Source organism: Astatotilapia calliptera, chromosome 13, assembly GCF_900246225.1.
Source record: "Astatotilapia calliptera chromosome 13, fAstCal1.2, whole genome shotgun sequence".
In the NCBI taxonomy this organism is placed as follows: Eukaryota; Metazoa; Chordata; class Actinopteri; order Cichliformes; family Cichlidae; genus Astatotilapia; species Astatotilapia calliptera.
The window spans coordinates 14,275,080-14,290,008 of NC_039314.1; the positions used below are offsets into that span (position 1 = coordinate 14,275,080).

At 41.0% G+C, this 14,929-nt stretch overlaps 1 protein-coding gene across 1 annotated transcript; it reads left to right on the forward strand.

The window, feature by feature from the left end:
• Positions 1 to 1,681: 1,681 nt before the first annotated feature.
• Positions 1,682 to 4,638, forward strand: nkx3.3 (NK3 homeobox 3). Its single transcript, XM_026190393.1, has 2 exons — positions 1,682 to 2,777; positions 3,405 to 4,638. Exons 1-2 carry the CDS (start codon positions 2,534 to 2,536, stop codon positions 3,938 to 3,940), a joined length of 780 nt encoding a protein of 259 aa, XP_026046178.1. The 5' UTR covers positions 1,682 to 2,533; the 3' UTR covers positions 3,941 to 4,638.
• Positions 4,639 to 14,929: the final 10,291 nt, after the last annotated feature.

The window sequence follows — 14,929 nt, forward strand, 5'->3', positions numbered from 1 at the left end:
CACACACACACACACACACACACTTCGTTGTTTAGCGATGGACTTAAGCAAAGCCTTTACCCACCAGGCACGCCGAATACCCTGACGCTATTAATGGAGATAAATGGCAAAGTAAACAGCGTGTTTGTCTCCCTTGATAGCTTCACTGGCCACTTCCCTCGGCTACTGCACTGCCGGTAGGACATACCTGGTGTCAGCTCTAAGTGCTGCAGAGTCACTAGTGTAAATAGAGCTGGCGACAGGACGGCGATGCCTGAGGACGCGGCTTGGCCACGGGTTCTCTGACAGACACTGCCGCGATCGCTATCTTCTGCTTCCAAAGATAGCAGCTCAGCGGCTCATCGCTGCGCTGTATAGGCGTGGAGTTTCCTAAAACAAAGTGTCTAGAGGCAGACACGCAAGGAGCTCACAATAGAACCGAGGCCCAAATATAGAGAAGGAAAGAAAGCGGGAATAAAAGCTCTATCATTGGGTTTCATTCTGGCTGCACCCTGTCAGCTGTGCTAGGACATGTTTTCACTATTACCAAGTATACTGGAACCAAGAATACTGGAACGTTAATATTCGGTTTAGCGTAAAACAATAATAAGTCGTCAAAATTCCGCGTGACTTGATTGGCTTTTATCTGATATAGTATTAAATATTAAAAAAGAAAAAAGAAAAAAAGAAAAGGTTTTGACTGAAAAAGCCAGTTGATCACAAGTCCACAAAAGTTCAAACGTTATACTCTTTCTGTGTGAGCACAACAGTAAACTAAATCTTTCCTCACAAACCAAATCTCATCAAAAATATCTCTTTTGGTAGAACATATGCACTTGCAGAATTTCACGCTTAACGCTCCTCACTGGACAAAGGCAAGTAGGGTCGAGGTTTTATTTAGACACGTGTAATGACGTGTGAGACTCCATAATTATAATCAACATGACGCCATTGATTTCAAACCGTTTTTGCAAAATGAATAATAAACTGCATTCCGAAGCTGATTTGCAGGATTCAGATGTTCTATTTTGAAACTGACATGTTGTGGTTTGGACACAGGAAACTGCGCTAAAATTTAAATTTATCCCTCCCAGGCACTTAAAAACACCCTGGAGGGTGATCTGGCTTTGAGGTACAAAGGGAGATTTTACTGCAATTACTAGAAACAAAAAACATGGAGGAAGCAGCTCGCCGCATCTGTCAGTACATCTCCTCACCTGAAAGGTAGATTGTGTAATCCTGGTCTTTATGGGAGTGCGTATGTGCATGTGCGTAGCTGTCGTCTTTTATTTTCACTCACGTGTAACTGCGAAGACCAAGAATCCTGTCCACATGGCGGCGCTAGACACCTGTTCGAGCAACAAGGCAGAACCAGCAGACGTCCATCTTCACACTGGACTTAAGATGTGTTTTATTATAAAATATTTAAACATGCAGGTCTTTAGGATTCAAATTGTGCACAATTTTACCAGTCACATAATTCACAATGATAAAAAATGGACATTTAGTTTAATTAAAACTAAATAATAGATGGAAGAAGCCCTGCGACAGACTGGCGACCTGTCCAGGGTGTACCCTCTCGCCCTATGACAGCTGGGATTGGCTCCAGCCCCCCCCCCCCCCCCCCCCCCCCCTCCGCGATCCTGAAAAGGATAAGCGGTAGCGAATGGATGGATGAATGGATGAATGGATAGATGGAAGATTTTTTTAAAAATCAAACTAGTCCTTTTTGGATTAGTTTAGACTCAAGTGGAAAGTAAACTTGAATTTTCAAAAGAGTTATTTATGGTTTTTAAATGCAAATTCCTGCATTGTGAAATGCTTTAAAACCAAACTCACAGGTGAAAACCAGAACTGAGCAGCATTTTTACGCACGCTTAGTGAACGTAAACCGTTGGGTTTTCACACATGTACATGACATCTGATAGTTGGTAAACCTAAAGGAAGCAGCCTAAAGAAGAAGAAGAAGAAGAAGAAGAAGAGAAAGAAGAGGAGAAGAAGAAGCTGTTAAGCAAACAAAGCAGCTCTGTGCGTAAAAATAACTGAAAACATTTTCCAATGGGTCTGATTCATGTTTAGTATCAGATAGCATGTTAAGAATAACCAGAAGGTTCTACTTATTTTCTTTGGCTCTTACAGATTAAACTAGATTGATTTTACTTTTTTTTAAAAAAAAAATCACAGTACTAATACCGAGAGCTAAAGAAAATAAAACCATGTAGCTTTGGGAATCAATGTCCTTCGTCCTTCACTGACACTGAGCAAAGAGGCCAGCGTTAAAGCTGGGCGGTGCGAAGGAGGGACCAGCAGGCACAGATAACATCCTATCACAACTTAACTGGAGCTGCAGTTGAAATACTGCTTGACAGTCTTGACAGATCCTGATATAGGCTGCTCATTAGCACATTAGACTGTTCGCCGCAATTAAATTACAACGCGCAAAAGAGCGAATCAGTAGTGAGGGCTTGTTTTTGCTTTCCAGTGGCGGATTTCTTGATGCCTCCCAAGAAATCGCGCGCGAGAGTGAGGAAATACCCGTGCTCTTATCTGAATTATGACATTAAGTTTTTCATCCTTTTCCATCAAAGACATCCTCACCGGACTCGATGCCAACGGCAAGCCGGGAACCGCGGGGGAGTTCTGCGAAACAAAGGCGAACAACACACGCACCGGCTATGGTGGCAGGGATGGCAACCAGGTCTACCCGGAGACACTTCCCACACATCCCCGCGTTATAAGCGCCCAATCGGAGGTTTCTACAGAGGAGGACACAGGAGAAGAGTCAGAGCTCATAGAAGGTGGGGTTTTTTTTAACATCTGTAAAGAGTATCGGGAAAAAAATCTTAAACTGGTGTGTAGGCGTTCTCATCTAAATTATATTGCACAAAGCATCATGTTGAAGGAACATAAACATTCATCACAAAACTCGAATGTGTTTCACGCCATAATCACTTTATCGAGTTATTTATTTTGCGTAAGAAACCGTTTTCACAATAGAAAAAAATCCCGTTACCGTGTGTTTAAATTGAAGAACTGTGTATTATTTCCCCCATAAAAATACATCGATGTGTAATTTAACTAACTACAGTGTAATTATTACTGTCTCAAGAATTTGTATCTATTTATTCATGCCCCATGTGACTTTTTTGTGCGTAAAGAGCACATCGCTTGTGGGAAAATAAAAACTATAACGCTGCGTCGTGGAAATCTGTGGGATTTGTTTAAACTTGTTCAAAGTATTTATTCAGGTACATCCCTTAACTTTAATATCATGACAGAAATACAATAGAAAACTGTCATATTGGCCAGCATCAGCACCTTGTTGGAATGACCTATCAGCAAAAAACAGGGGCCTTGTGCTTTATCACCCTGACGTACAGAAGCAGCACATTTACTTGTGTTCACGGATTTATATTTTATTTCAGTCGCTGCAGATGACCAGGAGCAGTGTGAGGAGCAGGGCGAACAGCAGAAAAGACTGCAGTGCGAGAGTGCAGAGGAGGAGGGATGTAACCGCGGCGGGGAGACCTCCAGCTGTTCGCCGGACGCGCAGCAGTGCAGGCCCAGTGCAAAGAAGCGCACCAGGTCGGCCTTCTCTCACGCTCAAGTCCACGAGCTGGAGCGCCGTTTTAGCAATCAAAGGTACCTTTCTGGTCCCGAACGGGCCGATCTGGCAGGAGCCTTGAAGCTTACAGAGACCCAGGTGAAAATCTGGTTCCAGAACCGGAGATATAAAACCAAACGTCGCCAGATGGCGACCGAAATGGTCGTATGCAGCTCCCCAAAGAAAGTGGCTGTAAAAGTTCTGGTGCGGGACGATCAAAAGCAATACCACCAGGGGATTGGAGTACATATCCCCATGACTGTGCCACTGTACCGGGGCTATCAGTACTACCCGTACCTGCACTACTACTACCACCAACCCTGGAACATGGACATGTTTTGTGGAGGGATGCTTTGAGGCTCCGAAGCAAAGAAGCAGAACTGTTTTCAACAAGTGTCGCTTCAAATGCAAGCGTTCTGCTCTTTAGGAGGTTTCTGCTGACTCGATGGATTTTACGATGTAATTGGACATTTTATACAGAAAATCCTCCATTTTTAAATCGGAATAAGTAATGTAGTTTAATATTTTGTCAGTTTCATATTGTGTAACTATTTGCAAGTTAGAAAAAAAAACATTTTAAAGGGAAATACTACTGATTTCTTCAAACCTCTTATGTGACAGGTATATCTTTGGCCAGGATCATGACTTTTAAATATTTCTTTTAACTTTTTAAAAAGTGATTTTATGAATTATATTTCAAAACTTTCAAAAGTAAAAAAAATAATAATATTATTAACTACAATGTTATATTTCAACCTTTTCTTGTGGGATTAATAAAAGAAAAGAAAAGAAATACAACAAAGCAAATCATTTTCATTGTGTTGACGGTGGAAATCATCATGAAAGTTTGAACTTATTCAAATAATATAGGAGAAATTATTTCTCTCACGACCCTAAAAGTTTTCTTTACTCTGAGTTCTTCTTTCTGTTCATAAAAAAAAAACATTATGTTTGCAACAGATTTGTAGATCACCCCTTTCTCCATGATGCACCATCTCAAATACTCCATGTTTTTATATCAAGATTTTTATTCGGGGTTTTTATAATCAAATCAAGGTCACAACAGTGATAAATATAAGAACTGTGTTTTTTAATATCTATATAAGGATATGGATGAAAATAAAATATAAATAATGTAGGTTCTGTTGTCATATTTAACCTCATACCTATACTACGGTGTCAGATGGTGCACAATATCTTAAATGCAATTTAGAAATTTGATGGGGTCATCTCTGCAGTGTCTTAAAATGAAGTGCTGACTGGGTTTCTCACAAGTTCATAGGATGATATATATGTTGTTTTTTTCTTCTTCCCCCATGACTGCCAGCAACAGCTCATTGTGAGCGACCAGACGGAGCAGAAAGGAATCTGGAAGTTATACAAACCCAACAAGAGAAAGTAGCTTATCTTGATGTGTGAGAAGCTTGACCGAGGCCTCTGACACTTTTAGTGGGCATTTATTTTATTTATGGGACACCTTTATTGATCGTGAAACTTAACATTAACACCTGCAAGAAGACATTCTTCTTTTGCACGGTACTAAAGCAACAGATTAGAAAGCAATAAGGCTTCTTCACACGAATGTACTTCTAACATTCTGTATCTCACACGGACAGAGTTTATGCTTTTAAAGTGTCTGTTTGGAAATGGGTGTTCATCTAGTTGGCTGACTTCCTCCTCTAACATTTCAGCATTGCACAAACCTTTACGTGATATTAGGAAGAAGAATCTTTGCTGTTGTTTTATACAAAAATTGTGGGGGGGGGGGTTTCTTAATCCTTCTGCATAGGTGTGCTCTCTACTATGTGCTGCACTAGTCAGAGATGGTTAATAGACCGTGGAGATGTTGCACCACGGAGCCAGGCTGCACAAGACAGTGCACATTAATCATGCTTTACTGAAAAGACTACACCCTCATCATCACTCTCAAGGAACGGCACAGTGATCAGACGCCATAGGAAAAAATGTAATTCCTATACAAGGGGACCAGCATTTTAGTTTGGTTTTTAACTGATTGCATTTACCATCCAGAGGGAGTTAACATCTAGGCCTGTGTTTTATCAAAGGAGCTTGCAGATGGTGGAGAAAGGATGGTCAGATAAAATAATTTATCTTCCCCCAGGAATAATATTTAAAAAAGATACAGTTTATGTAACATGTTTACTGATCCCCTTGACACTGCAGGGTTACAAAAGGTTTGCAAGGTCTAAAAAGCACTGCAGTGTCCTGTCTTTATAATCCCAAACAATATTATCATTACAGTACTACAACATTAAAGAGACATCAAAGAACTGGGATGTAACAGTGCTTCAGCTTCCCTTTTCCCAACGCAGGCAGCTTTGGCAGAGATGATCACCTTTTGCTGCACTCTGGCTCCAGCCCAAACCCCATCTATCTCTTGTATCAAAACAGCACTTCAGACTACAGTAAGTGGTTGGCACTGTGCGCAGCAGGTTTCAGGGTGGGAGGAAAAACACATCTTCTTTTCGATGTCTAACCATAATTCACAGATAAATTATTTTCATTTGCGCACACTTGCTTTTAAAGACTTAAAAAAAACAACACTTTTCAGCAGAAAAGGTCAGGGTGTAACACTGTTGCGCCACGGTACGCCACTTTCTATGTGCTCTGATTATTCACATTGTGCTGGTAAATAGTTGGTCTAGTCAGAGCTTTCTACCGTGACAAGATAAGAGTTTTTCTTTTCCTGCACCTATTCTGTGATGCGTCACACTCGTGTAAATTTCCACCCACAGACAACAAAACAGGCACGGTGAAAGGAGACTGCGACAAAGGATAAGTTTAAGGTTTTAACACCAGTTAAAACTCATTCACAGGTGAGCTTCAGCTAAAAGGTCAATTTACCTTACTTTACATTATGACATTGTCTCCATCAAAGACACTGCTGAGCTGCTGGGAGCTGTACCTACCATTCATACAACAAAGTTCAAGGTGCCCCCCCTAAAAAAAAAAAAGGGAAAAAAAGAGCACAAGCAGTCAGACATCACAGAGGTTAGAGAACCAGTCAGGGGTTTATCCACAATATGTAAACTGCCCTATATGATTGCAAAGCTAAAAGTAAACACATGCACCATCTCTATTTGCATTGTAAAAGCAGCATGTAAATGATATACTATATTAAGAAGGTTAGGTCAGTGTTGGGTCAACCTGGTAATGTTATTTGCACCCGATTAACTTTAAAAAAAAAACAAACAATGGAAAAGATCACCAATGGAAATAAAATGCCAATGTTCATGTCCCCTCAGAATGGACTTCAATTACTGGATTGACCTTGGCCCTTACTAGTTTTATCAGGTCAGTTCAGTGGTTCTGTATTTGGTGAGATTACATCCATGCACTGTAGTAATTATCAAAATATCGTTTGTTTGTTTGTTTTTTCATGGAAATGGACTGCCTGAGCTGCATTTCACCATATTTAATCTGTAACCTAAGATGCTTGTCTTTGAATCGTGCCAAGAGGAAAGCCATGCAGGCACAGGGAGAACATGCAAACATGCAAAAAGGTGTGAGAGTGCTAACCACTGCATCACCATGGTGAACATAATTCCGAGCATGGATTTAGCTCGGTGCCATATCATAACAACAATACCAGCATAAATTTTTATGTGGTATAAAAATGCCATGTCATGATATCATTGGTATTGTACTGCCATGTCCTAGTGCACGCAACACTGAGATAAGCCCAGGCATGTCTGAGAGCAGGAGCCGTATGTCACCACCATTAATGATTTATTACCCAAAAAGGAAGCTGCTTCAGCAAATTCTAACAAAGCACAGAATTCTGAAAAGCATAGGAAAAAAAATCTCCTGCTAAAGGTGGACAAAACAAATATGTTTCATCAAAAAACAGGGCTGAGAATGACCAGGCTATGAAAAAGGACAAAATTACTGGTAATGGTTACACCATGGAAAACCAGAGCTTTAAGCAGCTGGTTAAAAAACGTAACCCAAGATACAAGATGCAAGGTAGAAAATATTTTTCGGTTTTATGACAATATTGTGCAGCTCCTGAAGAGTTGCAAGGTTCAGTTGATTTATTATTTAGTTATTGTTAAACTAAAGTGTTGTACGGTTATTTCATACTTTTTACTTCAAATTCCCAGAGAAAACACTTACCTAGGCTAGTTTTGTGCTCACAGTTGACTAATACCGTGTCCCTGGATATAATTCTGTGTTATTATTATTGCACTGCAATGCTGCTTCTGCTGCTGGCACTTATTTCAGCAGATTTGCACTTAACATAGGAAGTGTCATCTGTGACAGTAGCTGTGGTAATGCTAAATGGCATCAGGACTGTGGATGCTTTAACTGGATTTGGAGATCTACAACTGAAGCTGCTCACAGTCTTTGTGATACTTTTGGAGCATTTTAAGGCTTTTACTGCAAACAATGTAGTACATTAAGTTAATTTCTAGTAATATGTTAATTAGTAGTTTTTATGTGAATTAATTTCCAGGTGTCTGAATGTGTGTAGTGACCCATGCAAAAATCTTACCCTGAGCATATTAATAATACTTAAACTACTACTGTAGCTGATTCCCATTTTTATATACAGTCTATTATAGCAACATACATCAGTGTTTTAAACACAAAGCCTTGCTTGAGTGGCGCAACTGGCGTCTCATTTTAGCATTTTTCACATAAAATGCAATGATTTCCTAAAGGACAATCCCACTGCTCTTATTTTGAGTGTTCACTTATTATTAACCAGCTACCCCGAGCCCTCGCTATCTTGTGTTTTTCCTACCAGCCTGTGTGCTATCGAGGAGCTCTTCCATGTCATTCATCTGTTTCTTCAGAGAGGATCTGGTGTCGACTCTGCAGTTGGTGTTGGCAGCTGGTGTCGGTAGTCCTTGTTCTGCTCTGGAGAGGCTTTTCAGTTCATTTGTTTATGTAGCACCAATTCACAACAACAGACACCTCAAAGCCCTTAATGCTGCGAGTTAAAGACCATAAATTATTAGAGCAAAAACCCCAACAGTCTGATGATCCCCTATGAGAAAACACAAGGTGACAGTGGGAAGGTAAAACTCCCGTTTAATAGAAAAAACAAAGAAAACCTTTGGCAGAACAAGACTCCTGTTGACTGAATATTTGCATATTCTGATCTAAACAGATCTATACAGAGGTATATGATGGCAGCCATTGGTAACATCACATTGGTTATCCAATGCAAGCATCCTAGATCTCATAATTGTAATACAATACTGAAACTGGATGAGATGAGCAAGGGCTAGATCTGGCTAAGATACCGAGGAACCCAGTGCACTTACATGGTAGAGACTTGTCAGCAGTTCAAGAGGGAAGAGTTGAAGTTCATCTGTGGGATAAGATAATCACTGGAAAAGCAGCTGGTTACACTGCACGGTTATTTCTTTTAAATTATCTGATGGAGTAAATATAGAGATCTCTGCAAGGATTTTAACCCCCATTCCAGACGATTGTGGCCTAAGTAGCAATTAGTACATGCTTTACTAAGATAACCATAACATAGGCATCGCTTACTCAGTATCACTTTAAACACCGTCATTGACAGAATGTGCAATTGACACCCATGAGTTTACCCAACAGGTAGCATCAAATTAAGAATTTTTTGATCACCGTCAGCTATTGAGCTTCATAACTGTCATTATGGCATCTGTAAAACACAACTCATTACATTAATGACTCCTTTTACTGCTCCACTTCTAAAATTATACACTGGGGAGTTAAAAAAAAAACTTTCTCGGCACTCCTTTGTCATTATCTGATAGCTCCTTGATTCGTAACCATCGTACCAGCTTCACTATTATCACCAAAGTTCAACAATTGTTTAGAAGTGCTTGCCACCGTTTTCTGGGTAGGTCAGATGTTCTGTGGATAAGAAATTCAAACTCGTTCCAGGTACAAAACCGGAAACAACAGCTCTTATCCGTTCTTTATTATCACTGCAGTGAATCACTCTAAGGTCACATCCTTTATCACTTCTTTAAGAGCATTTGTGCCCGGGAATGTGCTCCAGCCAGTAGTCCACTGAGCTATGAAACATTACTCTAAATGCGATGCTTAAGTATATAAACATTTTGAGCTGTGCTTTGTTTTTGTGTCTCCTCGCGAGCACGTCCGGAGACGGCAGAGAGAGAGTGAAAGAAAGGGAAGAGACGACCAGACAGCGGTGCAGAAGAACGTGTTTGTCCGCCTCTTTGAACAATCACTCGCACCAGCTCCCACAACTTAACAGAGTATTAATAGCAGATTTAAATAACACTTAATAATGGCAGTGGAAACAGGTAATTACCTGCTGTCTTTTATGTTGCAGAGGAATGCCTTGAGGGTGGGGCTGCCTCTGTAGTGTGCAACACAGGAATGGCAGTCCTCACATAATCCATGCTAGGCTGCGTTTTTAAGATACAGATCTATTGACAGAGCATTCTCACAAGGCCCCTGAGCAGCAATTATGCATGCATTTCCGATGCGCCTATTGCAATAGGAATTATTTTCTTAAGGGCCTTGTTGATTTAACAATACCACGGTCACATAACGGCTGTTGGCACCGAGACTTCTCGGTGAAATGAACGGATTTAGAGCTCACGCCACACTGAGACTGGGAGAGGCTGCCCTCTCACGAGTGTGCCAGTTGTTGATTGTACTGTCAGAGACACCCAAATGTCTTTTTCTGCTTTGGGAAGAAAATGGAGCAGCAGTGAGGTGCTGTTAATGCGCTGCCCCCCCCCCCCCCCCCAAGGAGGCACAGGCCAGGACTCAGGAAAGAGAGGGGTCATGGTTAATCCCCAAGTATAAAGACAGATCTGCTTCCCTTTGACCTGGTCTCTGTCTTTCTCTTCCTCTCTCTTTCTCTCTTACACACACACACACACACACACACACACACACACACACACACACACACACACACACACACACACACACAGCAAATAATCCCACCCAGAGGACTCCTCAGGCTTGTCCCAGAAACTATTAGCAGATAGCATCAGTGCAAGTAGGAATGTAAACATTTACAGTAAAGCCAAAAGACATCAGCTACCCCAGGGGAAGGCCCATCCATCATAGGGCAACCACATCAGCACTCACAGGCCTCGTGGTTTCAAAAGGAATTAGATATGACACCTTTCTGCACAATTTGAGCAGATTCCACATAATCAGTCCTCATTGTTCCTCTGGCATACTGGTAAATTCGTTATGTTACGTGATCACGCAGCAACGTAAGAAAGTGAGATGTTTTGATGCATGCTCAATCATCCAGGTAAGACAATCCCAAAAACTTGATTCTGTTCGAATCGCTACGTCCAGATGAACAGAATCCACTTTTTGGGAAGAAGGTGGCATGTTTTGTTTTTCTTACCAATGTTTGGCATTTTATGAAAATGTGCTCTCTTTTTTTGTTTCATTTTATCAGGGATATTTTGTGTGTTAGGAAATGTAGTTACCCCACCGCTGTGTTTGTATGAGTGGGGACAGAGGTCATGGCAAGGATTAGAAAGGATACAGAGATGAGCCCACCCAGATCTTATAAAGAGCAGGGCCATATTTAAGGAAGTAGGTCTAGTCTTTATTGTTTGTGTGTGTTTCTACATGTATGTGTGTGTGTGTTTGTGTGTGCTGTGTCCATTAGGAACAGACACAGATAGCTCAGGGATGAGGGTCTGAGAGTTAAGTAGGAGTGCAAAGGTAAAGCTTGTGAGAAAGCAAGTACCATAAATGGATTTGCCCCTCAGCACCTCTCAGTTGCATTTATGTTTCTATGAACAGATTATATATGTATTGTTTAATGTATTTAGATATGAAGTGCTATTACATATGATGAGTAACAAATAATAAAACAGATAAAAATCATTTTGGAATATTAGCCTGAACATGCAGAAACCACAGCTGTCTCTAAATAAGTCTCTGCAGAAACAGCATGTCTGCCAGCTGTTGATAGCGAGTATGTGTTGAGCCCTTCTGTCCATAGATGGACAGGAAGTCTTTCAAGCTGCAACATTTCCTTCCTTTGACTCCTCTCCGCTCTCATGTCTCCCACGCACATGCTCAGACACACAGCAACTCCTCCAGAGCCAGCCAGAAGAATCCAAATGTTTTAATTAGCGGTGATAAGCAGAGACAAGCAAAGCATTGAACAGCTCTGACACACACATACACAGTCGTCTCCTATCAGCGAGTTGATAAAGGAGCTACTCGGGCTCCACTTATGGGCTCTCAAGCTTCCCTCCTCCTCCACTTCCTGGTCTACACCTCCAGGTTGTTAAAGTTTTGAGGGGCCAGGTGTCATCCCTTAGATATCATATGCCTACTTCCCAACAAACACCAACGAATGCAACGTGAATTAGGCAGATCCTGCCTGGAGCTGTTTGCCAGAGAGTGAGAAAAGAAAAAAACATTTTTGGACATGAGCTGAGATAAAATTTATGATTGTCACCTGTCCTGTAACAATATCTTCCAAGTACAACACCACAAATCAAAAAAAGAAAACTATAAAATGACAATAGCTGTCACTGGAGTTGTTTTAGACAAGAGTGTGAATAAAACTTTTGAAATGGTTTGAGAGCTTCCTGTGAATAAATGAATAGCTTGTAGTTTTTGCCAGACCAGTTTGTGCTGACTAGAGCTTGAAGGCATAACAGTTAAGCTTATTTGACAGGAAGCAAAAGCAGCTTTCTTTTCAAGATCAAGTTCAAAGGGCAAGAGCGTTGTTTCTCCCTGTGTCCCTGACTGCACCTGTGTTGCTTACACACACACACACACACACACACACACACACACACACACACACACACGCACACACACGCATGCACATGCAAGGAATATTGTCCACGTTATTTTCCTTCCGCTGACAGACAAATTCAGTTTTGGTCTAAGTTTGCAAGCATTAGCTGTTGCACATCTGTTGTGCAGCGGAAATTTTTAATTGTGCAGGTGTTTTTCCAAAATGTTTCCGAGATGGTTTTATGACCTCGACTACCTTTTATTCACAGAATTTGTCACAACATTCAAGGCAGAAGGAAGGTCTGAGGAGAAAGAGTGCTGGACACCTGCAGTGATCTGTAACAATGCTGCAGTTCATCAGACCCTGCCAAGGCTTCACTCCCAAAGGCCCAAGGGTTTGCGTGTGCACGTGTGTGTGCATGTGTTTGTGCGTGCATGCGTGCGTGTATGGCCTTTGCTTTGATCATGACAGAAGCATGGCAAAGTAAGTTTTTAATTGGTGGATTCCTCCTGAGGCAAAAAATACATTTCCATCTTTAAACAAAGAACCGTTCCACAGAGCATCGTTAGGTCTTTTATAGGCCATTGAATTCATTTTTTTTAAAATAACACATCTTGGCTTTGTTGCTCATTTTAAAATATCAGCTTCCATGTTGTAGGAGGATTACCCGCCTCTCCTTATTCTGGCCCATTAGCACTGGCATTTTACTATACTGTAAACACTTGGCTTTATCAAGGAGCTTTGTATTCAGTGCAAGTCTTGCATGTTGTTCTTTTATTGCACGACAAGTGAAAAGGATCCCGTTTCAAACTAACACGCACGCCAAAGCCGCCCACAACATCGCCCCATTGCTTGTGTCTTTACATCCCTGAGTATGAATGCTCAGAATCAAAACAGCTGGTGTGTCTTTCTCTCCAACCTTCTCCCACAGAGTTGCAGAGTTACTATGTGTGAGCATGTGTAAGCATTTTATTGCGTTTCACTGATCATCTTGTATCCTTGCAGTGGTGGGAAAATGTTTCCTCCCCTACTTGTTCTCTTAAGTGATGACAGGAGCTGTGTCTCCCCCATATCACAATTCTTCATAGCTCACACACACACACACACACACACACACACACACACACACACACACACACACACACACACACACACACACACACACACATGCTATGGGAGACATTCAAGTCACAACTGGCACAGCAAGTTGGTGATCTGTGAGCTATTTTAGTTGATATTTTGTTTGTTTGTGCTTCATATTTCACCCCGATTGCCATCTTTGGAGTCATGTCTGAGTTAACAAGAAACAGCCAGAAACCATTTGTCACTTGTCTCTAAAGGTTGAAAGTGGTATGTTTGGAACTTTGTGAGAACATCTAAAAAGAAGCGAGACGAAAAATGTCTGTTCTCATGGATTTATTCCAGGAATGATTTTGTGTTTAAAGAATCCGGGCTTTTTTTCTTCATTGTATTTTCATGTGTAAACACAAAAAAACCCTCAATATTCCAGCTGGAGTTTTCTTGAAGAAATTTGAAAACTGTGGCACAAATCTTATCGAGGTTTCTGAATGCTACTGGTGAATGTGGGTCTTACTAAACAAGACAAAGTTGATCAGACAAATGTGGGAAGCATTTAAGTGTTTTACCATTTTTTTGGAGCACTGAAAATACTGGAGGCCAGCTTAGAGCTGATTTGTAGAGCCTTCTGCATAGGGACTTGTCAGTTTGGAGCTTCATGTGAATGAAAAGACTTTGAATGAAAAGACTGCAGGTCCTGTGACAGACTGGCGACCTGTCCAGGGTGTACCCTGCCTCTTGCCCTAAGACAGATGTGATAGGCGAATGGATGGATAGAGACTGGATGCAGTGACTTCTCTTAACCCTATTTCCGACGCTACCTCTCGTTATCCTTAACCCAAATTAAGCCTCAACCTTACCTTAAAGCATGTCTTGACTGTAAAATGTCGTGATTTATGCAAAGTGAATGTGTCATCCATTGGATTTTGTCCCATAGTGCTGTGTGTGCACAACACAAATGACCAAATACAGAACATGCAAGAACCTCATGGAAAAAATGTATTTTCAGCACTGCAAATCATCTTCCATTCAAAGAAATAAAACACCACCTTGTAATCTGGCATACAAGCAATTTAAAGACAAATGAGTGTGTGCCATATTTTAGTTTAACTGTCTTTAGTAAATTTGTCACATGTCCTTCCTGGATTCCTTTTAGTATTCCTGCTGACTGAGAGCTATCATTGACATTTTGTCTGTTACGCTTACTGTCTTGTCTGTTTATTCTCTTATTATAAGAATAAACAGACACTCAGTACTGCTGTGTTTGTCATTAAGGTGTTACAGTAATTAAAGCCAACACCCTGCAAACCTCACTTCAAAGGTCTGGATTCATCTACAATCCATACCTAACACCAACATGACACCTTTAGGTACAGCCTGCTGTTTGTATCAAAATGCAATTTTGAGTATTTTATGGTAAATGGCCTGTATTTGTATAGCGCTTTACTCAGTCCCTAAGGACCCCAAAGCGCTTTACACTACATTCAGTCATTCACCCATTCACACACACACATTCACACACTGGTGTAGGCAAGCTACATTGT